We start from the raw sequence: 27,092 nt of genomic DNA, 5'->3' as shown, positions 1-27,092 counted from the left end.
AGAAGAAATTCTGATTAAATATAATTAATTCTCATAGGCCTTACTCCCTAATTACTACTAGGACTCTATGACTGAATGTCCATTGACTTATCAGCTGATTGACATTTTTGGAGAATAGATAAAAGTACCTATGTTCCTAAAACTTGCCACTCAGAATCTTTTTAACTCATAAAATACTCATTCAACAAACATTTTTTGTACTAAACTTCATGCACTGTGCTAAGTTCTGTAGAACAATAAAAATGAGTACAGAGCTGGGCATGGTGGTGCACGCCTATAATCCCAGGACTCAGGAGGCAGAGGCAGGAGGATCAGCGCAAGTTCGAGGCTAGCCTGGAATACACAGTGAACTCAAGGACAATGTGAATTACAGAGCATGATCCTGTCTCACAAAAAAGCAAAAGAATATAGAATTAGTCTCAGACTTAAAGAACTTGGATATTTTCACCATTACAATAGTCACCCAACTGGATTTCACTACTTCTAAGTCTTACCTCACTCCAACCTATGCTTTTCCTAAAATCTGATCATATTTGTGGTAATGGAAATAATTATTAAACATTCATTTCTGCCTAGTTTTTCATATAAGCACTTCCACAAGTAAGAGAAAGATCCTAGGCCCTTAGAGGTTTGGGGATGTAGCTTAAAACTGCAAGCCAAATTTTTCTTTATAGAATTCCTGCAAATATTACATTTGCTCTGTAATGCAGTCTGTTATGGTTTATATCTAAATGTCCTCCAAGAGCCTCATGTGCTCATGGGTGGGGCTTTTGGAAGGTGACTGATGTCAGGAGGGGGGTCTGGCCTCTGGAGGTGTGGCCTACAAGGGTTTATCTCCCTCCTCGGCTCCTCTCTTCACTCTGCTTCCTGGTCACCATGATGAGCAGCGCTCCTCTCCCATGCTATCCTGCTTTGGAGCCAGCTGACTATGGACTCTAACTCCCCTCCTTTGCTTTGTGTGTGTTGAATACTGTATCCCAGCAACAAGGAAAGTAACTAAGAAAAAGAAACCAAGAAAGTAACAGCCATATACAATTTTAATAAAAATAAGGGTGACTTTCCCCCTTGAGTTGAATGAACTGATACTCTAGTACAGTGGTGAGGAACCTATGGCACATGTGCCGTTACGTATTTCCTTTAAGACAAAGTATGTTAACCTATGATTAAAACCTCAGTATTCAGATTTCATTGCAGGGCTGCCACTTTGTGATAAAGAGGTGGGTTTCAGGCTGCAGTTTGGCACTTGGTCCCTAAGCGGCTCACCATCACTGCTCTAGTAAGATGCATCTTATCAGTTCTGTGACTTTACATCCACACAAAAGCACTCCAAGACTAAAGCCACAAGCCTACAGGATATTGTTAAAGTCCAGCGTACTGGACTTGTTAAAGTCCCAACTCCACTCCAATAGCAACAAAGCAATGAGACAGCCACACTGAAGTACTTAGGACAAAACCTCCCCTTGCTGCTCCCAAACACACATGCACAGCTATCCCTTTCCTAAATTCTCCTCCCTACCTGTCCAACTACCACCAAGCTCCCATTCCTTCTGACAGATTTCACTCCTCTCTCACCTCGTCTATGACGCTGTCCTGACCACTCAAAACAGAGTTCACCAAGCTTTCTTGGGACCTCCCACACTTTTCATACGCATCTAGCAGAGCACCTTATCACAGAAGGGCTACCTTTTTCTTTCTTTGGTCATCTTCTTTCCCACCAGGTTAGGAACTGCTTCTTAAAGCCAGAAACTTCATTTTATTTGTTTGCATTTATAAGGCCTAACATTGCCAAATATGTTTGCCAAATAAACATAATGTTTGCCAAATAAATAAACAGACAAATAAATACCACTTCCTAAACTCTTATTTTTCATCATAGCACTTCTACATCCCCTAACAAGCTATAATTTTTTTTATTTTATTACATTTGAGTAGTTCATTCTCTGATATATTCTAGCACCAAGAGCCATACTGAAACACAGCAGGCCTGCAGTATTTATTGACTGAATGAACATAGTTTTCTGGCACCCATCCTGTTATAATTATTCAACATAAAACATAGTTTTTCCCACATAACTCTTTTCAAAAAGAAAGAAATGCCAGTATTGTTGATAATGGCAGTAAATAACACTATATTTACAAGCTTCAAAGACATGGTTTACTAATATTAAAGTTGTAGGTACTCAGAGGTAAAACTTAGGCTTTTTAATTTTCGGTATGGTATTTCCAAACATTAGTTTTCAGAATGTATGTGAAGATTCTTACCCATCTTTGGTTTGATCAGCTACTCCTGCCAAGAGCTGCACAATCTTCGGGTTGCTATTTGGATCATTGTACAGTCCAAGATAGCGCTGTACAAAGTCTTCCGGGGTCATGTAACGCTCTCCATCAACCTCGGTACTGGCATACTAAAAAAAAAAACAATAATATACATGAAAAATTAGAATTAATTTTACAATAAAATCATTAAAATAAAATTATTATTGTGCAGCCACCAAATGTTTTGTGAAAAGGATAAATTAAAGTTTAGTAGTAAAAGCAAATAGCGATAATGACTGCCAAATTTTTGTCTGTGGAGTGAACAATCAAACCCGAAGAGGCTGACCTAAGAACACTGCGCTCTAGATGTACTGATACGTCCTCCCACACGGATGAACTGAAAACTATGCTAAGTGAAATGAGCCAGACAAACACAAAAGCCACACGTAGGGTCCCATTACAGGAACTGCCCATGACAGGCAAATCCACAGAATCAGAAAGTGGAATAGTTTGAGAGGAGGGGGAAATGGGAACTAACAATTTAATGAGCATAGGGTTTCTCTTTGGGGATGATGAAATGTTCTAGAATTAAATAATGGTAATGGTCACACGACACTGTAAATTACTATTAAAAATTTAGTTGTATACTTTTATAAGCACCACACACTAACCGACTGCACCCCTGGAGCTCTGAGTTGTAAATTTTAAAATGGTTACAATGGAGAAGCTTTTGTTATGTGAATATTTTTATCTGAAAAATACAAATACTGATAGATAACGGATATCAGAAAGACTAAGAAGAGTGAAGGGGAGGCAAGGGCCTGAAGGTAAGAAAACAGCCTGCAGTAGAGGCCCAAAGACTGCCCTCCTATAAAAGTGACAGGACGTAGGTTCAAGACCCTGGACCGCTAAAAAATAAAAATAAAAGACTGGGAGGAGAGGGAGACATAACCTGCCTGCAAAACTTAGAAGTGAAATGAATGAGAAACACAAACAAGACCTTCCATTTGTTTGTTTCTCTTTTTTTAAGACTTTCCATTTGTTCCAAGTTCCAGTAGCTGAAACAAAGAAATAAATTAAAATATCCTGTTATGTATCAATAATTGTTTTGAGAGAGGGCTTCACTATGCAGTTCAGGCTGACCTTGAACTCACTTTGTAGCTCAGAGTGGCCTCAAACTCACAGCAATCCTCCAGTCTCAGCCTCCTGAGTGTTGGGATTACAGGCTTGTGCCACCACACCCAACCTTATATCAATAATTTTTAAAGTAATAATAATACACTGCCTTTTAAAGAAACTCAATAGGTTCAATATACTCTGGCATGAGCAAATATGAACAACCAAAGCCCTCCTCCTTGAGATACAGCAGATTTAGTTACTTCTGTCAACCAACAAAGCAGTAAGATCAGAAAACTTCCCAAAACTAAAGAAGAGAAGGGTTCATTAAACATTAAGCACAAAAAATTAAAATACAACTCCATTAAGGCCTGGCCCATATCATAAAATTGCAGGACATCAAATAAAAAAATAAAGAGAAAAGTCCTAAAAGTTTTCTGGAAGACAAGCCAGGTCACATTTCTAGGTAAATGGATAAAGAGACCATACTCTTATGTGAAATAAATCAGACACACATGTGTAAATACTGCATTGTTTCTCTGGTGTGAGAAACCAAAAGTGTAAATAAGAACTAAAATGTATAGTAGATACTGTGAAATAGGAAGAAAATGTTCAAATGGGAAGAGGAACTGGGGAGCAGGGAATAGGAAAGGAAGGAAGAGAAAAGAAAAAATGAGAACAGAAGGAAAAATGGAAACCAAGCTTTTGTAAATAAAGAGGGGAAGAGGGGTTGAAGGGAGGGGAGAGGAATGGGAAAAAAGAATCAAGTAATACTGTGTACAGGTACAAAGTCCCTATGATGAATGTGATCATTATGCATACCTAAAATGTACCAATATATAAACTTAAAAAAAAAAAAACAAGCTAAGAAAAAAAAAATGGGAAAACCAGGTCACATATAAAGAGAATCATGAACTGTAAACATTGTACTCCTCAGCAGCAACACTGGACGCTTAAAGACAATGAAATAAGGCCTTGGGAATTCTGAAGGAAGTTATTTCCAACTCAGAATTTTTTTTTTTTTTGGTTTTTCTCCGGTACCGGGAACCGAACTCATGACCTTGCGCTTGCCAGGCAGACGCTTTTGCCGCTGAGCTAAATCCCCAGCCCCCATTTTTTTTTTTTTTTTGGTTTTTCTCCGGTACCGGGAACCGAACTCATGACCTTGCGCTTGCCAGGCAGACGCTTTTGCCGCTGAGCTAAATCCCCAGCCCCTCCAACTCAGAATTCTGAACTGAGCCAAATTTTCATCAAATGTATGGTTAGGTTAAAAGTACTTGGAGATAATCTATGTTCATGATACTTTCTGCTTGCATGTACCCGTTCTCAGGAAGCTATAGGAAAATGTTTTTAAAAAGTGGAACTAAGTTAAAGGAAGATGTGGGACACAGGGAACAAACCATCCAACCTGGGGAGGTGTCCAAGGGAATTCCAGGACAGCTGAGTATGTAATCCCGACTCTAGCAGACGGGCGCTCCAGGAAGCAAAGTCATTAGGGAAAGCGGAAGGTGTGGTTATCCAAGGTACAGGTTACTGGGAAGGAGTCCACTGTACTTACCACACCTTACCACTCTATTTAATATTAAAGCCCATGCCTGCACCTCTATTCCAAATCCCCCTGCCATTGCTTTGCATTTTTGGCTGTTTCTTTGGTATTTATTCCTTCCTAGCATACTGTTTTATTTGTTTTACTATCTGTCTCCCAGAATGTGTTACAAGGGCAAGAATCTTTGTCTAGTTTGCTTACTAACATATCCCAAGCACCAAAGGTAATGCCTGGCACATGGTAGGCACTGCATAAAGATCTGTTATTTTAGTGAAGTAAATTATTATTTATTGGTAGCAGGTATACAAATAAATAAGCAAATAAAAATTCTGACTATATTTAACTATAAAAAGAATTTTGTTGTACAAAATTAGGAAACAATGCATGACTAGGTTTAAACAAACACTATCAGCAATTATAATAATGTAGATGCCACATATTAACTTAACAAAGAAGTGGAAAAAAGAAGAGAAAAATGAGGAAGTAGAAGTATAAATTAGCTAAGTCCTCAACTACTAGAATAGTTATTTTTTTTTTTTTAAGTCTAGAAATAGCAGAATTAGAAAACTGAAAAGAAATACCAAAATAGATAGCTAAAAGTGTCACAGCAGTTGTTTCTGGGACATAAAATAAAGAAGTAGGAGCAGAGCAAAAAATTGTTGGGTTGTTCTTTAGCTAAGTTTTTTTTTGTTTTGGTTTTTGGTTTTTTTGGTACTGGGGATTGTAGGACCTCACACTTGCCAGGCAGGCGCTGTGCCACTGAGCTATATCCCTGGCCCTAGCTATATTTTTAAATGCCTGTGAAAATGAATTAAACAAGCCACCTACTCTTTCAACTGGAGAGAATTAAATCAGAAATGTTTTATTTGTTTTACTCTGAAAAACATCAAAGTCTACCACAGCGAGTGCCTAAAATGGAGTACCAGAATGGACATTTTTTAGTAACTGATGCTATCAAAGGTGATATCAAATCTCACCCAAAATGAGTTATGCTCTCCCTACACGGCTATAAAAGCCATTCCTAAGCAGTCTTGGGTTTAAATTTTGGCTTAATCACTAATTTGCTCTGAGTTCTTAGCCAAGTCCATTTTTCTCCAGGCTGCTAGAAAGTTCACACATCTATATAACGAAGATAGAATAATCCGTAATGTCTCAAAGCACTATGAATGTAAACACAGAAGAAAAAGCAAACTGTAAGATGTTAATACCAACAGTGGATGGATTCTACCAACCCTTGTAAATTGCTTCCTCCCTCCCTCTTTCTACAACATATAACAGAATTAGACATGTTCCACCAAGATCACAAAATCACCAGAGTTAAGGACAGTCAGAAGTGGAGAAAGACACAGTAGAGAGGGAGGGAGATTACTACAACTGAAAAAGAAGTCTAAAAATAGAATTTAAAAAGAATGAAAATCCAGGCATCATGGTGCATGCCTGTAATCCCAGCACTCAGGAGGCTGAGGCAGAAGATTGCTGCAAGTTGAAGGCCAGCCTGAACTGCGTAGGGAGACCCTGTCTCAAACAAACAAACAAACAGAAGACTAACAAATCAATCAATAACCAGTCTATGAAGCTGTACATGGTGATACACTCCTACACTTCCAGCATTCTAGAAGGCTGAGGCAGGAGGATCACAAGTTTAAGCTCAGTTTGGGTAATTTAGCAAAGCTGGGTCTCAAAATAAAAAATAGAGTGCTGGGGGTATAGCTCAGTGAAAAAGCCCTGAGACCCATCTCCAGTACCACAAATAAATAAATAAATAAATAAATATGAGAAATATGAGAAATATGAGCTATACTGTACTACAGGAAATACATTATGGGAGAATTGGACTATTCAAAGAACAGGTGGAAGCAGAGAGAAAGTAAAATTCAAAATCAACTGCAAATAGAGTACATTTAGCTGAAAGGAAACTCCATGTGAGCAAATGTAGTAATAAGAAAATTTTTTTTCTTTTTTTGTGGGGAGGGGACAGAGCAAGAAGTGAGAGTGCAAGAGTATAATGGTTCCCCGCCCAGTATAAAATAAATTTGTGTATCTCATATCAGAGAGAAAATGGGTTAAGTATCCCATAACAAAAATGCCTAGGTCCAGATGTACTTTGGATTTCAGAATTCTGGGGAGAGTTGGATAACTGGCATATACACAGTGAGATATTCTGTGGATGAACCGAAGTCTAAATACAAAATTCACCTATGTTCTATATATACTTTTATAGCTGTGGTTCATTAAGGTTATTTTTTTAGACATAGTATTGCTTTGTAGTTCAGGCTGGCCTTAGACTATGTAATCCAGGCTGGCCTCAAACTCATGATGATCCTCCTGTCTCAGCCTCTTGAGTACTGTGATTACAGGTATGCACCACCATGCCCTACAGGTAATTTTATACAATTTTATATAATATTTTTAGTGCACTTACATTTTTTTTTACTGTGACCCATCATATGAAGTCAAGTGTGAAATTCTGTACTTGTATCAACATGTCAGCAGTCAAAAACTTTTGACTTTTGAAGCATTTCAGATTTCAAATTTTTGGATAAGGAACGTCCAAGCTGTATACAAAGTTACGCACCAGAAGGCAAAACTGACAAGGCAACTTGAGACCAAACAGTAGAAGGCTTTGAATGCTAAACAGAACAGCCTGAACTTTATTCTGTGAGCCATGGGGTGCCACTAAAATATCTGAGGGTAAGGGAAAGAAATGATCTGACCCATGCTATCCCTGGCGGCAGTGTACATGATAGGAGGGGACGAGAGGAGATGACTGCAACAGGGAAACCAAGCAGTAGCTGCTGTTCAAATCCAAATAAGAGATTTTCACCCTAGTCAAGACAGAGGGAGTGAAAAGGGAGACTCAGTGGGCATCTGCACCATTTGCAGCTCTGTGCTTTATGTATTCTTTTTAGTAAAGCATTCATAATACTCAAATTTCAAAAGGAACAAAAGATATGTAGTGAAAAATCATCTTACCACCTCTGTACTGACTCAATTCCCCACCCCAGAGGCAATCAGTTTATACGTATCTTTCTAGAGATGTTTTATGCACAAATACACATTTCATACATGTACATACATATGTGGGTGCTACTATATATAAATATATACCTAAACATGTGTATGTATAAAATCCTTAGCCATTTCCCTTTTTTCATGACTGGCGTATTATTTACACTATTGAATGTGTCGCTTTTTCAAATTCAGTCCTTTCAGAAAGCAACTTTGCTATATGCACGCACAGACAATACGCATACACACCATCAGGAGCCATAAAAATGCTCAATCTTGTGACAAGGAAACCTGGGCCTAACTCCTATGAAAAATTATAAGAACGAAAACCTAAAAACCAACTACAAAATAAGAAGACACTAGATATGGGGTGAACCTTTGTTCACCCTTCACAGAACAAAGTGACCTTTGTTCTCCCTTCACAGCTGTTGAAGTATTGATTTCTTTCATTAGCACATGACAAATGAGGAGAGGAAATAATGAAAACATTTTAGAGTTATTATTGTATTATTTTATAGTTATTATTTTAAAATTTTGGCAATTCACTGTCCATTCCTTTTGCCACAGTCTTTATTCTCTAGCACCTGAATTTGATCGCCAGTATAACCACTACCTATGCAGAACACATCCACATACGATGGAATTAGACGGCATCTATAGAATCACCAAGATTTCAAACATTCTCGCTTTTTTTCTTTTGAGACAGGGTCTTGCTATGTAGTTCAGGCTGGCCTTGAACTCACTATGTCACCCAGGCTGGCCTCACATTCCTGGCAACCCTCCTGCCTCAGCCCTTGCAGGTGCTGGGATTACAGGCATCCCCAGCATCAAACAGTCTTAACTTTAAAATTCTCAGGAAATAAAGCATCCTGGGCACAAGCCACCAAGGACCAGCAGCCAACAATGAAAACAAATGCTTTTGTTGACATGAAGTGAAACAGGCTTTGCCGGTATCTAGAGTTATAAATGATGCCAGAGAACCACTTACCCTGAGGGACTCTGCCAGTGCTTTCCCCAACTCTCCCAGTCTACTTTAACTTGATTTTAACTGAAAGACAGAGTATATAGCTCAGAGGGAAAAAAGGTAATTCTTCTTTTCCACGAGGAGCCAGTACTTGACTTCTACAGGAGACAGTTAATTAATTAGCTCATTAAATTAGAGACAATTACTTGGCAATGTCAGTAAGCCTGTTGCCTGAACAGACAGAATGGAAGAGGGAGTTTAGAACTAAAACCAGAATCTATCCACAGTTAAAATGCTAAACATTTTAAGTTTCATGTTAAGAGAGAAAAGCTAGAACCTCAAAAACTGGTACTGTGGGCCTCAGGGTGCAGCCCCCCAGTAGGGCACCTGCTAGCATTCTCAAGACTTTGGATTCAATCCCTACCACAAAAAAACCCAAAACTTTTGGGACTAGGGTGTAGTTCAGGGATATAGCCTGAAACTGCATCTTTTAATTCACTGAGTAATAATGTTTTTCGCTAGGCAGGGTGGCACACACCTGTAATCTCAGCTACTACGAGGCTGAGGCAGGAGGATCACAAGTTGGGTCCCACACTGGGCAACTTACTGAGACAAATTTAATAAAAATTTAAAAGAGAATTTCAAAAAGGCCTTACAAAAGTACCTAGCTCAGGGTACGGTGTCCCTGAGTTCAATACTCAGTTCCATAAAACAATAACAATTATACTTAATAATGTTTCAATACAATAATTTTTAATATAGTAATGTTTTTAAACTGATTTTTTTTTGAAAGTAAAACTAGCCTAAGGAAAGAAATAAGAAAATGTTAAGGGTCTCATTAAGTCCTTCTTTGCTTACCCCACCTCACTCCTTACCCCAGGACTAGAGATTGAACCCAAAGCTTTTGCCCCAGTACTTTTTTTTACTTTTTTATTAAGTTTCCCAGGCTAAGATCAAACTTGGAATCCTCTTTTCTCAGCCTCCCAGAATGTTGGGATTACAGATGCGTACCACCACACTGACAAGGCCTTCTCCTTCTGCTAAACAAAAAGACCTGAATGTTTACACTAAATATAACAAAAGGCAATTTAAAACAAAGTTTTGCATTCTCAAAACCAACATTACGCTAAAGATTTAACATATCAAGATTTTACAGATTTAATATATAATTTTCATAATCTTTTCCATTTTGTCCCTCTCATTTCAAAGGATGAACTAAAATGATTTCCAATGGAATTACCAAATATTATATTCTTACTCCAAATAACTGTAGAGTTAATCATTTGCCATTTAAAAGATGTTTCTTAAGTCACTGTAAATCCCTCTTGGGCAAGGAATCAAGGACACATGAAAGACACTGACCAGTAGGAGCCAACTGTATCTGAACAAAAATAGGTAATCCATTTTCTAGATTAAACTTTTTCCTAATTCAAGTATTGGAAATGCAAAAGCACACACAGCCTTGATATTTCCAGAAACATTTAAATTTCATGGACTATAACTGACAATCTGAAGCTGAAGAAATAAAATGGGTCTTAGGGGAATAGACTCAAATGTTTAATCAAAATTATTGTCTGTAAAAGATGACAGGGCTTCACCCTCAGACACGTCGCAATTGCACTGAAGTACCTCTGGCTCCAGATGAGAAGATCATGCTGTCTAGAAATGTTTTGCTTATGAAGTCAACAGAGCAACATATCAAGGCCTCTCACCTGTCTGGAGTAAACTGGAGGATCAGGACTCCTTTACAATTTACTGAAGTTAAGCGTAAGTGGTCTTAGAATGTAGGCAACTGCACTACAAGTTAACTACATTAACTATATTTCAAAGAGTTTGTACACAATTCTAAATTTCTACTAAGAAAAAAAAAGGGTTAACCTAAAATTCTATGGCTTCCACGAGTAAAAAATCATAGTCTAAATGATACAAATTACCTGTTTACATGGTATAAGTTGGAAAACAGTTCCTTCAATGTTTTCTATTTCCAAAAGATACTCCGAAGATTATAAAGGAAAGGTCTGATGTGTTGTGAATATAAATCTGGTTACTTTTAAAAACTCATACAGTGTATCAAGAGCAAGGATTTTCTTTTCAAGTAAGCATATAAAACCAAAGTAATATATCTATAAACACTTGTTCAGCACAAAATCTACTGAAATAAAATTTCATGTTATTTTGCATTCATCATAAAACTGTGTGCTGTCTGATGCAAGGGATGCAGACCAGTAAGACAGCTCATGTCATGAAGTAGCTCAGAAACAATGGCACCACAGACTCTCAAACTGGTGTCAGAAATGAGTTCTAAAGCCCTGTGTCATTACCTCATCGAGCATTTTTGGGTAAAACACACAGTTCAACTGGGTGACGTAGTGTGTGCTGGCAGTCCCAGCTACTCGGGTGGCTGAGTCAAGAGGACTATGAGTTTGAGGCCAACCTGCCCAACTTTGTGAGACCCTGTCTCACACTAAAAATACAAAAAAGGGCCCGTTCCTTCCCTAGCAGGAAGTTAGAAGCAAAATAGCTGCACGGTTGTGAGGACAAACCAATGCTGGACATCAAAGTGCTTAGAAGTGGTAAAACACATGCATATTGAAATCATTACTGTAAAATGCTCACACAGAGAATTCAGTTTCCCTCCTGGCTTATTGCATTTTTCTGCTTTTGCCCAAATATGAAGGAGTTGCTCTTCTTTTCTCTCCAAACTAAGGTTTCCCAGGGATTGGCTTCCAGCATTCCTGGGCTCACCAGGTCAGTCATGACTGGTCTCAGCAGCTATCTCTGCTTAACCAACACGTGGCTGTAACATGAGTCACACCAAACTCTTCCTCCGTGGCTTTGTGCCAGCTAAAATGAACTGACATTTTCTTATCTTAATACCCTTTCAATTTCATGAACTCAAATAACAGTGTCATAAAATTCACTAAGTGCAGACATCACACAAAGCATTTCCCATATAGAAAAATAGCTTGTGTGAACATGGAAGAGAATGATCCGTATTAAGGTAAGAGACAAATGCATAAAGCTAATGCTCTTACTGTCCTTCACGTTCCTGCTCTTCCTTCCCACAGAAGCCAAATTTAGCCAGGAATGTGTGCCCTTTCATTGGGAGCGTCTGTGTATGGAGAAAGACTGCACAGCAGGTCTGACACACAAACCCTGTTATAACATTACAATGGGGAATTCACCTTGTGTTGGTACCTTAAATCAATTAGAATGAAAGCATATTGTACTGCAAATGTTTTACTGAGAAAAAAACCTTTGTACACATATGACCACATTGACTTTTTAAAGTTTTATTAAGCCATATTGATTTTCAAAAATAGAAATTTTAATTAGTAGTGCAAATCTTTCCCAATATTACTAACATCAAACACGTGTGCATTAGGGAAAAAGCAGTCTTACACATCTAATGCTACTTAACACTCTCAGCTGCATATTTCACAGTCACTAAAAACAGAACCTCCTACTTGATTTTACAAAGAAAATTCTTCAGAACCCTGCCTTTCTTACTCAGAATGGTTCTATAAAACACTGTGTTTATTTTTCTATTTAACATATTTTCAAAAAAAAAATCTAAAAATATATCTATATGTATGTATTTTCACTATCCATTATAGCAAGCCCTATGTCAGCTACTACTGGACAATGTAATTCCTAACAGAGTAGGGCGTACAAGAGCCTCATTAAACCCTGAAATCAACTGAAGCTACCATAATAAACTAGGGCTACCAAAACAATGTTCCCCACAGAATGATCAAAAACCTTGGAAATGAAATAATGACCCCAGACAATTTAATAACTGGAACTAGAATACTTCCCAGGGCAGATTAAGTTGAATAATTAATTTATATTGTTCTTTAAATAAATACTTCACTCTCTTGGTCTAAGTAACCATGGGAACATTCAAAGAGCACATATATTTATAAGCCTGGACAAATCATATCTCTGACAATCAAGGTACAGCTCCTTGGGGGACAGAATGCTTAATGTTCAGAAGCCTTGATTAAATACCAACCTTTTTGCCATAGAGAAAGGAGGACCTTTATCCTGGTGGGGAGTGAAGAGTATTAAAAAATCTAAGAGACAGACCAACAAAATAGAATGTAAAAACCTGGCCTGACCCTGTTTTTAATAAAGCTATCCCAAAAATATAAAACAATCAGGGAAATCTGAACACTGAATAGAAATTGATGATATTAAGGAGTTTTTTTAGGTGAGATAATGGTATGGTTTTTCAGTGTCATTTTTTTTTTTTAGGGACACATACTTAAGTATTTATATATGCAAAAATGTAGCATCTAGGAACTGCTTCAAAATAGGCCAGTGATACAGATGAAGCAAGATTAGCCATAACTGGAAAATTATACTATTTTCTATAAATTTATATGTGACATTTTCCACAATCAGAAGGAAGCACCTTGAGACCATAAAGTAGAATAAATTAGACACACAAGCTTAAATATCATACATTTTTTCTTATATGAGAAACCCAAAATATAAATAGCAACTTAAAAGACAGATCATAGGAAGTAGGGAGATAAATGTTTCTCAGATAAAAAGAGGATCAAGAGATGGGGGGATGGGAGAGAAAAGGGATTTAAAAAAAGGAATGTACATATCCCAATCCCACACAAGGAATGTAAATATTACATACTGCAAATATGTACTAAAAATGAAAAGCTAAAATAAAAGCTACAGAAAATAGGATGATTCTGTCTATACTAACATACCTGTACTCTATCTCCAAACAGTATTAAAAAAAAGCAGCATTAAAATACATACAGGAAGTTTCCTCCATTTATTATACAAACTTGAGCAAGTTATTCACCTTCCTGAAGCTGCTTCCTCAGCTATAAAGTGAAAATATACCAGGACTGGGGAAGTACGTCAATGGTAGAACAAGTGTTTGGTCTGCATAAGGACTTAAGTTCAATCTCCAGCACCAAAAAACAAAAAATAATAATAAATGACCAGCCAGGGATATAGCTCAGTGGCATAAGCGCCTGCCTGGCAAGCACAAGGTCCTGAGTTTGATTCCTGGTACCAAAATAAATAAATAAATAAAAATAAATTTGACTCCAGAACCTAGATAGTACTACTATAAATAATAATAATAATAATAATAATAATAATAATAAATGAGCTAGGTGTGGTGGTGCATGCCTGTAATCCCACCACCAGGTGGATCTTAAGTTTGAGTCCCACCTGAGCAACTTAATGAAATCCTAACTCATGATTTAAAAAAAAGGGGGTCTGGAGATGCAGCTAACTATGGAGAGCCTTGGTCCAATCCCCAGTACAAGAGAAACAAAGAGGTGTGAGCTAAGAGCGTGGCTTAATAGTAGCACACTTTTCTACTATTTCTGAGGCCATGGGTTTGATCCACAGCACTGAAAATAAACAGAATACCCATAGTACTTACCTTTAGAATCGCTCTGAGATGAAATAATATGATTTGTGTAAGTCACATAAAATACTGCCTAAAACATAACAGTAACCCAGTAAGCATTAGCCATTATTATTTATGTTTTAAAAAATCACAAACCCTTTACTTTTCTAAGTAAATGCTTGGGGGAAGATGGAAAGAAACCTACTAAGAAAAGTTATTACCTTTTAGGTGGCAGGAAAATACTGGGATTTGGGGGCAGACTTTAGGAAAGACTTTAAGCCTTTGCTTTCTACATAAGTTTCTACTTTTTTTTTTTTTTTTTTTTTTCTATGTGAGTTGTGCACAGTGATGGCTGGGTAAGGCTGAAGGACCATTTGAGCCCAGGAGTTTGAGACCAGCCTGGGCAATATAGTGCAAATCCTTGGCGGAAGAGGGACATGCTTGAATGTGTAATTTAAGTAGCTTTAGTCTATGTGTCCTTTAAGAATTGAGATGTCTTATTCAACTCAGACCTCTAGTCCCTAGAACTGTACCTGACTCCTGTTGGAAAATCAGTAGCTATCTGTGTTAAACATAGTTGTTCAAAATAATGAGTCATAGCCTGAGAAGGGTAGGGAACAAACAAGAATGATATTGAGGGAAGGGAAAGAACCACTAGAAACAGCATAGGCATCTGGAAGAAGAATAAGATGACATTTCTTCTTCTGACATTTCTTCTTCAGAGATCCTAACTTTGGCTTGTTATTTATAGTCCTTTCACTTAAGGCATGAGGTATGAACAAAATATATGGTTAATGTTTAAATTTTTTGAAAATTTATGGCAGTAAAAGACACACTGCCATAAATTAAATTAATCCCTACAAAATCTTCCCCCTCACTTCAAACAAATGCATTCATCCCACTGTTCTTGCCACTTTCAGAAGCAGTTTTAGAAGTGCTCTTTCCTGAGTTCTTTTACTAGAAGTGAACAAAAGTATGGTGAGTGCCACTGCCAAAAGCCATCCAACAGAAAGGCAGGCTCATAAAAAATTCCAGTATGTCCTCATCACCTTATTCACCAGATTTGGCTCTTCTCAAAGACAAAATGACCATGAAAGGTAATCATTTTGAAGAGATTCAGGTCATTGAGGCAGCTACAACAGCACAAGTGAAGACACTCACAAAAAGGACTTCCAGAACTGCTTCAGAAAGTGGCAAGAACAGTGGGATAAGTATGTATAAAATGGTGGGGTGGGTATTTGAAGGGATTAATGGCAATGAATCTTTCACCGTAACATATTTTTGTTTAAACATTCTCCATCTCTATCACACCATGTATTTTTGCAGGTAGTATGAAAACAGCACAAGAAAGAACACTATTGAATACAGCAGTGTTAACTTGTTAAAACCCTCTGAAAATACAAAATCTTGTCCCACGTCTGTTTCCTCTCTGAGCAGTCTCCAGGTTCCTTATGTGTTCTATACACGCATTTCTTGGTTTCACCCTGCCCAGTTTTCCTTGCTCCTTCTTCTGCATGCTAATTTTCCACTCAGATATGCCTCCCTTCCCAACCCTCAGTTTACACAGACGATTCTAGTCGGACAGACTCAAGCACTCTAGAAATGAGCTTGTGACCTACAGTCTAGCCAATGAGAGAACTGTATCCACCTGGTACAGTATGGGGGTTGGGGGTAATAATTCCTAAGCTTAACCTAGAAATTAGGGGAAGTGCTGAATGTTCATCTGGGGCTTGTCCACATGGCAAAACCTAACTGAAAATGAAGCCAGAGCTAAAGAAATCAAAACTAAGAGATTTATGTGATTCCGACATTAGTTAAATTCCCTACCAAGTACTGGCTAAAATCAGTGTATTTTGGGCCCAATCAAGTTCGACAGAATTTCTGTCAGTTAAGACTGAAATTGTCTTCACTGATATATCTTCAAAACAGGTATTTCTTCCAGCTCAAGAAGTCTAATACTGTCCATCCTATGGACTGCAAGGGAAGATACTTTCAGAAATTTCTACAGTACTAACCCCGGACAGGTCAGGGAGACAGTGACCAAATGAAAGAAAACTTACACACACAACGAATGAACGACAAGTCTAAAGTCTGTGTCTTGGTATGTCTGAGCCTGTGGCTGAACTACTATTCTTTTCTGGTCCAGACTAGGCAACTGAAGATTTGGAAGAAAACTCAGCGAACTGCCTGTCTTTTGGGTCTACCAGCCCTATACTATGGCTACACTTCTTCTAAAAACTTACAGATGAGAGAAATTACTTACTTCTGAATATGGGAATTTGTGAAGGTCTTTGCACATCTCAAGAATGTTATTAATAATTGATTCCATGCATGTAATCATAAATGCATATCAACATTATGTTATTAGGTCCAACACAGTTATCTGGGGAAGACAAAGGAAAAAAAGAAAAAGAAAGTCCTCATTCTAACTTAGAGAAAAAAGGAACAAGAAACTAAATTTTATTTGGTTCTCCATGTTAGGGATAGTTTGCATTTCACTTCATTTCATCTTTGTAACATTCCTGTGTGTTATGTGTAGTTATTCCATCTTAGATGAGAAAACAGATTCCAAAAGTGTTGTAAAAGCCAGTAAGAAAGAGGGGGTCAACTAAGGATTCAAATCTAAACTAGACTACAAAGCCCATGCAGACTTGAGCGACATTCTGCTACCTCCTGGATGAGAAACATTCTGTCCAGGTCACAATGTTCTAAGAACACTATAGAAAGATCAGATGAAATGAAACTGGAAGAATCACAATCTACTCAGAGCAGCCATCCACAAGCACAGAAATGCAAAAAACAATGACCTATCAATATGATATACTTAAATTGTAAGTTCACTCATTCTATTTCCAAAGTGAAAGACAAAAGATCCTCACTGGTTTCCACACCACTGTTAGGAAAAAAAAAATCAGCTCTTTTCCCTGGCCTAAACACAAGGTCCTGCTCAATGTATCTCCTTTTATCTCAACTCTGATTGGCCATTCATCCTCTCATTCACTGATGCTTCACCAACAGTAGTCTCCTTTCTGTTTGCTGAACATATCAAACCCTTTTCTATGTCCAGGCCTGAGCACATATGAGCCATGTCTTTGGAATTCTCTCCACTACCTGCCCTTTACTTACCACTCAGTTCTCAACCCAGTATCACCTCTTCAGAACCCACTGACCATCCTCTCGGAAAAGTACGAAAACTGGTGGCTCTTATCATCGTTCATTTATGTGCAATATGATCCAAAAATATAGTCAATGTTTACTCTTAAAAATGTATCATAATAAAAGTCATGTTACCATTAATTTGCTCTCAAAATATTTTCCTTCATTTTGAACACTCTTATCCCATTGTTCTTGTCACCCTCTGATGCAATTCTGGAAGTTCTTTTTTGTGAGTATCTTTAGTTGCACAGTCATGCCTGCCTCAATACTCTGAATTGATTCATCACATTTACCTTTCTTGGTGATTTTGACTTTGGGGAACAGCCAGAAGGTGCATGGTCCAAGATCCTGTGAATAACATGGATGAGGACACACTGTGATGTTTTTACAAACCTGTCTTTCAGTTGGATGGCATGCAGGTGTGGCTTTCACCATATTTTTGATCATCCTTTATAAAGACATTAAAAAAGGACTTCCAGAACTGCTTTAGGAAGGGGTAAGAACAAGGCAAAAGGTATGTTCAAAGTGAGGGGGAGTATTTTGCGGGAGAATAATGGCAATTTGTATTTATTATAATAATTTTTAAAATTTAAACATTCATCATATATTTTGATCACACCACATAGTTGTCATAATCTGTGTAATCTTTTTAAGTTGTAGACTTTTTATTGTCTTTCTCACCTCTACAATATGAGTCCCCACCTACAGTGAATTACTCTTTCTTATCCCTACCTTCACTGAATTTCACATCAGATCTCTGTAAAGGTAGACCCTTATAGGACATAGCATGGCACACACCAGGCAACTTAAAATGTATGGATTCCTGGGTTCAAACCCAAGCACAGTTTTATCTATATCTATATCTATATCTATATCTATATCTATATATATCTTGATTGGTAGTAGAACATAACATGGTGTTTTAAAACACTAGATTTCTTATCTTTGCCACCATTTTTCAATCCTTGTGAATGATTAAGGACACAATCTCACTATGGTAATATTCTGCCATTAATCCCTAAGATCTTTTTTTAAATGAAAACAGCAAAAAACTAAAGCAAAAACAGCAATAGTTTATGGTACTTTCTGAAAGAAAAAGGCTATCATCTTCAATTCCTATATTCCAGAGAAATGGTGAAAACTCTTAATTAGACTGACTCTGTGTAGCCCATACTGTGTTTATTAAACCCAATTTATGCTAAGAAGCCTCCTTTCAGTTTCTGAATTAATAAGCTCTCATTTTTTAAATAATTTTTTTTTGAGACTGCACTATATATATATATATATAAGTGCAGTCTGGCCTTGAATCACTTATGCAGCCCAAGCTGGCTTCCAACTCCTGCCTCAGCCTCCCAAGTGCTGGGCTTACAAGTATGCACCACCATGCCCAGCACTTTTGAAATTATTTACCTTGTCAAAGTTTAATACATAAATTGAAACTATTTTTATTTTCCTCTTTATTTCTCTCTTAACCAAGTTAACAAACTACTATCTATCCTTCCATAGCTTTCTCAATGCTCATTAAATCATACACAAACATATGTATGTGCATGTAAATACACTGACAAAAACATACATGAAGTGTCTTTGTTTTACAAAACAAAATCTTGTTACATGCATGTCTCCATTTTCTTTTGTTACTTAACAGGACATTAGAAATTCCCTAACCAGGACCAGGGATATAGCTCAGTGGTACAGTGCCTGCCTGGAAAGCATGAGGTCATGAGTTTGATTCCCACTACCAAAAAAAAAAAAAAGAAAGAAAGAAAGAAAGAAAGAAAGAAAGAAAGAAAGAAAGAAAGAAAGAAATTCCCTAACCGAGCTAGCATGGTGGGACACACCTGTAATCCCAGTACTCAGGAGGCTGAGGCAGGTGGATCGTCATGAGTTCAAGATCAGCCTGAACTACATAGTGAGTTTAAGACCAGCCTGAACTACATAGTGAGTGCAAGGTCAGCTTGAGCTTTATAGCAAGACCCTGTCTCAAAACACTAAAGCCAAGATATTCCCTAACTGGCTAACATAGACATAACTTGTTCTCTTTAGTATCTGTATGATATTCTAAGGTATAGTTATTTCATAATTTTTCTACCACTTCTCTTTGATAGCACTTTTTTGAGAAAAAAGTGAGCATTGCAGTTAACAAGTTTGCGTGTTTGTGTACCTGCATACACATATATATTTTAGGAATATTTTGATTTCTCTAGGATAAAGATCCTAAAAATAAGACTTTCGGTTTAAAGATTTTCATCTTTATTGCTTTGTTCCCACTGTCCCACCCTCCTTCATCCTCTCTCTCATTCTTACTTGAATTCCCAGAGATCAGGCACAGCGCCTCACAATGGCAGGTGAGCACTCTACACTAAGCCACATCCACTGTCTACTTACTTTCTGTTTTAAACCATTGCCAGATTGCTTTCCAAAGAGCCTTTGTTTCTACAAATATTGTACGAGAACACTTCTGGCCTCAGTAGATGTTATCACCCTTAAAAATCTTACAGTAACTTTACTATTGTGGTATGTACTCCACATTTTTGGAAACATAGCTCTAAGGTAGATGCCAACAAAAAAGGAACAGTCCCTTGTTACAAGCCCTGTTTAACTCTCTACATAGCCCTAGCCTAACGGAGGAAAAAAAAAGTAAGTACAAGGTGTGTAAACAAATATGCATTGAATCCAAAGATATTTTTCCCACTAAAAATTAATATGTTATCATAAAAACCCCAAAGAATAATCACTTTGTTTTATATCAGCATCATCTACTTCTACTTATTCTCTTATCTACACAAGACAGAAAAAATGCATTTTCATAAATTTAGATGGGATATGATCTTTGTCACACTGGTGCTAATGAAAAAGAACACGGTCAAAATTATATTGAGTTCTACTTCTCAGTAGATTTTTGGTCTGGCACATAGTGTTATATAACTTTAATATGTGTTGCTTTTACCAAGATGCAGTGATAAATGAAGAACAAAGCCTATCAACTAAAAGCATTTAAGGAATCTTTTAAACATTGACTTAAATGTTTTTTTTTTTTTAATTACTACTTTGTTACTACTGTTACTACTTTGCAGGGCAGGGGATGAAGCACAGCGGCCTAGCACCTGCCTGGCATGCGTGAAGTCCTGAGTTCGATTCCTGGTACCCAATAAAAACAAATAAATAAATACTAATCCCGGTACCCAATAAAAACAAACAAACAAGTAAATAAATAAATGAACCAGTTATAACGGTAGTAACAGTAAGATCTTAACTTGGTAACTGGTTGTAAAATTATAGCATAGTCAAACACATAAGAATTCATTTATTGTGCTCCAGTTTCATGAACTTGGTGTGGGTAGAATGGGAAAAAGCAGAATCTTAGTGAATAACTTTTTTCAACTAATAGAAAATATAGTTCATCAAAGTCTGAGATACAAAAAACACAGGAACAAATTATTCTATCTCTCTATACTCAATATAATGCTTTATTCATAAAGTCCTTATGAGCATACATAATTCCACTAAACAGAGCTCTATTCTCAAAGACAAGTTCATTGCTTTACAAAACAACTGACTCTTGAACCACATTGTGTGGAATCTGACAATCAATAACCATGGATCTAAATTTTACAAAGAAAAGCTTTCAACTGTATTCTAAAATTTAAAATTAAATCTTCTCTTGGTAATCTTTCAACAGCACAAATGATCCTGAACTCAAATGATTGCCAAGTCCTACTAAAACGAAACCATAATGATAACAGAATATATTTTAACTAGACTAACCCTTTTTGTAAAACTCCTACTTTAAGTGCCTATGGAACTATTCTCTCTAGTTCTCCTCCTCCTTCCCACTTCAACTATGACTATCTCCTGTAAATCACCTGGGCCTCTCCCCTATTTTACATGAAATCCTCCTAGCCATAAGGTTTCATCTACCACCTGTACCCATTTGTATATGTCCAAATCCAACTTCAACTTGGTGGGTTACATTTATTTTGCAATCAAACTCAACCCCATCCATCCCCACATGCAAAAATTCCCATGCAAAAATTCTGATCAATTAACACCTAGCCCCAAAATGTCAGGTTCACTATTCCTTATTTACTTCTAAATGTAATACCAAATTTTATAGATTCTTTCCTTACAAAGTCCCTAGTACTGTCCTTCCTTTATTTCCCCAGCCACCAGACACTCCAGGTCATTATCTCCCACATGCAGTATTTCAATAGCCTCTTAGCTGATCGCCTCACTTACTTCCAATCTCTTCACACTTTATCCAACACACAAAGAGCTGCCAGAATCCTCCACTTCAATTTGCCCACTCAGAAACCCAAGGAGCCTCCCTACTGTTTCAAATCCAAACTCCTCGACCAGCTATTCTAGGTAGTTTCAGTGTAAAGAGACTTTTAATTGAATCACCTAAAGTAATCAGATTACTTTTTCCTTAACTTCTTAGCAAAACACAGCTGGCATTAGCCCCTGACATATCTGTCTTTCAGTATCACACCCTTTCAAAATCCTACAAGCAGTATACTGTAAGGGTTAAACAAGTATGGATTCTGCTTCCTACTTTGTTGGTGGGAATGTAAGGTAGGACAGCCATGGGAAGCAGTATGAAAATTCCTCAAAACAAGACTAAGTTTAGAAATTCCAAGGCAGGCATGGGAGTGTACATCTGTAGTCCCAGGGCTCTGGGAGGATGAGGCAGGCAGATCACAAGCTTAAGCCCAGCCTGGGCAATTTAGCAAGTTAGTGAAAACCCAAAAAAATTCAAACGGCCTGAGGATTATTCAATTTGGTGTTTACTACTACCAAATTATTCAATTTGGTGTTTATTAACCAAGCTCAGCACAAAGGTCATGGGATCAACCCCCAGTACTGGAAAATGAAAAACAGAAAGAAAAAAAAAGAAATTCCATTTCCTTTGATCCAGCTACAAGTATAGTATATACCAAAAGAATTCAAGGTATAATACTCTAGTAACACATGCATACACATGTTTATGGCAGCATAATTCACAATAGCTAACTTTAGAAACAGCCTAGATGCCTGTCAAAAGATGACTAGGCAAAGAAAATGTGGTGTGTGGAATATTATTCAGCCCTAAAGAAGAATAAAACCAAGCCATACCCAGGAAAATGGGTGAAATCTGAGGCAAACATGATAAGCAAAATAAACCAGACTCAGTTAAACACCACATTTTTCTCTTACGTAAGAAACCTAAAATATAAATAAATAAAGGAGAAATGACAAGAAACTAAAAGGTAGACTCTTGGAGATGGGGAAGAGGACCACAAGAAGGGGTTGGGGAGGAAAGAAGAGGTGGATAAAGGTATCAAAAGAGAACAAGATACGTTCTATGCAAGTACCAACTTTCCAAAATAAACATCACTATTCTGTATTGCAAACATGTACTAACTGGGAAAAGGAAGAGAGAAAAGAAGAATCAATTCAATGAAGTTGTGAAACTTTCGTCACTCTGAGTAATTTCAGAAAAACATTTCTAGATGACCCTCCGTTTCTACATTGTCTTCTAAAGCCATAACCAACCAATTAATTCTTTTGTTTCCATTTCAAATATGATAATCAGGAAGTTTTTTTAATGACATGATCCTGTGTTTACCGTCGTTTTTCAGCTGAGCTACAATAAACAGAGATAGTACTGTAGAAGAGAATAAAATCTGGAATTTTTTTTTTTAAAAAGAGTATGGATTCTAGAGTTCAAGTATACTCTGGTGTACACCACTTGCGAAATAAGTGATATTAACCAAGTCATTTAACTTTATATAGCAGGGACACTGAACCTACTTCATAGATCACAAAAGTTAGCATAATATCCTTAGAGCACTGGGCCAGCGTGTAGCACTCTAAATGCTCAGTAAATGTTAGCCATTGTCATTATCACATGGCCACTCTGCTCTGGGCAAGCCCGTTATGTTGCTGTACCACAGGCTCTGCATTTCCCTTGGTATTCTTGTCTCCTCAACGCAGACCATGAGAGATGGCCGGGCCTCTCTGAGAGGAGCTGGCCCAACCACCAGCCTATCATCATTCAAGTCTTGGCTCCGCTCTCTCTCTGAATTATTCAATTTGGTGTTTACTACTGAACTAAACACGAGCACATGGCACACAACAAATAGTCCTTATAAATATTTGTCACGAATAAATAAAAAAAAGAAGAGGGACGGAGAGGAGGAGGGGCTAGAGATACTGCTCAGTGGTAGAGTGCTTGCCTATCATGTTCAAGGTCCTAGGTTCAAAAATATATGCTGTATCTCCAGCACTGCACAAAGAAATTGTTGGGCAAATACGTTTAGTGCTAAAGAAATATATAGTTAGGATGTATTTTGTCTTCTAAAATATTCATAAATTATATGCATGTAAATTTTTGTAAAAGAATTCAATAGCTTTAAGTAACTACAGTTTAAAGTGTGTAAAAATCTACTGTAATACTTAGTAACTGTGCTTCAGTGGATCTACCTATGCTGTATCTTTCTAGCTGCTTTATATCTTCTTGAAGGTAAGATATCTATTACCTATTAATTTATTATCTATTAATAATGCTTCAGTCAGGGCTCTACACTTAGCGCTAAGCATGGAGTTATAAATTCCACAAGTTTTAATACAAAAATAAGTATCATTAAAATAATGTGAAAGGGGCTGGAGGCCTAACTCAACTGTAAAATGAGCATGTGTGAGGCTCTGCATTTGATCTCCAATACTGCAAAGCAATTAGAATTATAATACATAAAAAGACACTGATAATATGCAAAACATTAAATGGGATGTAAAGATTTAAAAGTTGTCAAACTGCAACTGGCCTCTCTCCTTGTACCTCCAACCACACCCCCGGTAAAAAAAAAAATCCAAAAACAAAACAAAACAGAATTCCATACAGAATTACAAAGTTTTTCTCCATGGAATGCTTAGAGCTGGAAGAACCTCATTCCTTTATGTCCTACTGAGTCCACATGAGAAGATAAAATCAGGAAGACTGGATAATTAGCCTATAGGTGCAACAGCCAGACAGATGCAGGCCTTGGAATTAAACCAGTGTTCTTGACGCCTGGACCAATGCTCCTTTCACTACATTAAGCAACATTTCAACTGATTTTTCCCATGCCTACTTAATCTAGAAAAGAAGATTAACTATCACACGAACTCACAAAACAACTGAGTCTGATCATATGACACAGTTAACACTGCTATACTTTGGGGTATGCTCAAGAATATCTGTTAAGAGCCGGGTGTGGTAGCACACACATCTATAATCTCAGCACTCGGGAGGCTGAGGCAGGAGGATTGCCATGAGTTCGAGGCCAGTCTGGGCTACTTAGTGAACTCAAGGCCTGCCGGAACTACACAGCAAGACCATCTCTCAAAAAAAAAAGGAAAAAAAGAAAAAAAATTGTGAAAAATAAAGATTTCAAGCCACATATAGAGTTCTCCTATAATTATTTTTGTTATAGAAAAGATACTTCCCTTAATAGATTTTATAAAATTTAAGATTCCCATTTTTACTAATTCTGTTTTGTTTTGTTTGCAGTGCTGGGAATCAAACCTAGGCCTTGTGCATTCTAGGCAAGCACTTATCACTGAGCTACATTCCCAGCCCTTACTAATTCCTTTTCGTGAACTATACTTACATATGGCCATCTACACAGCCTCCTCCCCAACAATAGTTTAAGGAAACCATATCTTAGATAAAAATGTCATCTATTCCAGGCTCATCAGCATATGTTAGAATCTGTTCCTAATTATAGAATCATAGACTTTTCAAATTGGAAGGAACCTTGGAGGTCACCTTTCATTTTACAGAGAAAAATAATACCCAGCAGGAATGTGCTGAAGGTTAAAGTATCTACACAAGAACCCAAACCCAGAATAAAATTTCTCAAAAGAAATTTTCAGAGAAAAATACAATATTTAGTGAAAACCCCTTAGTTTATCTCCCTTTACATTTACTTAAGTACAACTTCTTTCATAGAGCACGTTAGAAATTCTAAAAAAGCAATGAAAAAAGAAAGGCAATTTTAAAAAAATTTACAGCCAAGTCACTAATCCTAAAAGCTTAGCAGTTTAGATCCTTGCAAGAATTTTAGAGAGCAACATTTCATTATGAACTTCCAAATCATGTGGATATAATAGAGGGAGAAAAGCAACATAACTTAAAAATTAGTTATCATATTCTGATCTTTGTAACAAATTACATGGCAGAGTGTTCTTAAGTACACAAACTTTGTGCAACTTTCAAAGATAGCATTTTAGTTACCATATCTATCAATTATACAAAAAGGCCAATACATTTTGAAATATTATTTTAGTCTTAGTACTCATGGGAAAGTTCTTTTCAGTCTACTTTTACATATCTTAAGTCATGTAAGGAAAAGTAGTCTCAAGAAAACCATTTATCAGCCCTTAATATAAAGGAAACGTTTTAATCAAACGTTAGAGAATTTTAAACCATGTTGTCCAGCCATGTTTGCAAAAATACATGGAAATGGGATATTCCTCAAAATTAAGGCTTGAAAAGGACTAACTTGTATCCCCCACCCCTTTTCTTTTTTCAGTAAAAAATACACTACATAAATTGATTTACCTGTAGGAATATGTTTCTTAACTCATGAGGATCACCTCGCTTGGTAGTCTGCACCTGAAAGGGAGGTGGGGGGGGAGAGCTAGTTAATGCTTCACTAAAGACCAATGCAATCGCTTTATAGAGTTCACATCTGTCAACAATCAATGCTCTTATCCTGTGAAGGGCATTAATTTAAAACAACCCAAAAGCCCTCACTGCTGATAACAACTGTCAAAGGGAGATCGGTGACTGCAGAGTGAAAGAGCGGTGTGAACAGCCTAAGATAGGGCAAATTACAGGCGGTGCTTCCCCTGAACCGCAAAGGAAAGGCTACTCTTCTCCACATCTACTAGCAACACAGTAGCAACTACCAAGCTTCAAATCAAGAGACCCACAAGAGTGGAGCAACAGGAGATTTACAACACCCAAATTAACAGCATGGCCTAGCAGCCTTCCTTGCCGGTGGAAACCAATAATAGCGTATAATTATCTCGACGCCCCTCTTTCTCCTCATCCAACCAAAACATGACAGCCGCCACAAACAAAATACTTTTAACACCCTGCAACCTGCAACCAAATGTCAACCACGGCCCTCCCGCTGCACGGAGGCCCCGAATTGCCCAATACTCACCCCCTCCCCCACCGCAATACACTGATGCCCTAGGTAGCCCCGGCTTTTCTTGCCACTTGCTCTCCAACTCCGGGCTCACAATCCCACGGGTCTAGGACAGGGCACTACTCTTCCTTCACCGACCCGTGGTCCTCACCAGCCCCTCGGCCTCACAATCCTCCCCTTCCCCTCCCCCAGCCGGGCATCCTCTTCCCTCCGGTCCAAGCCCGCGAGCTCCCCAGCCGCAAGCTGGAGCCCCAGGACGCGCTAGCTAAGGAGCAGGCAAAGAAGGAAATGGCAAGAGGTGGCGGGGCTGCAGGCAGGACCCTCAGAAGGTCTCTTATGCAATAAAGGCAGCGGCAGAGAGTTGGAGTCACCTTGACCGCCATGCTGTGCTCGGAAGCCGGGGACGAGCGAGGGAGCGAGCGGGCCGAGCTGTCAGGGCGCGCGCGCGCGTCGCCTCCCCGGCCGCGCCCGCCCTCC

At 37.8% G+C, this 27,092-nt stretch overlaps 1 protein-coding gene across 1 annotated transcript in view; it reads right to left on the bottom strand.

Annotated features, from left to right (window-relative positions):
- Window positions 1–27,092, bottom strand: part of Slc25a12 (solute carrier family 25 (aspartate/glutamate carrier), member 12) — a gene marked incomplete at its 5' end in the record, with an annotated part of 88,911 nt that extends 61,819 nt beyond the window's left edge. The window contains 3 exon segments of the mRNA XM_005393225.2: window positions 2,263–2,405; window positions 26,021–26,074; window positions 26,987–27,092. Of these exon segments, the coding sequence (XP_005393282.1) occupies window positions 2,263–2,405; window positions 26,021–26,074; window positions 26,987–26,998 (209 nt within the window).

The sequence above is a fragment of the Chinchilla lanigera genome, unplaced genomic scaffold (assembly GCF_000276665.1).
Source record: "Chinchilla lanigera isolate Chin_1 unplaced genomic scaffold, ChiLan1.0 scaffold00048, whole genome shotgun sequence".
Taxonomy (NCBI): Eukaryota; Metazoa; Chordata; class Mammalia; order Rodentia; family Chinchillidae; genus Chinchilla; species Chinchilla lanigera.
Note: the sequence above shows the minus strand (reverse complement) of the source record. Positions and strands in the feature narration are given on the sequence as shown.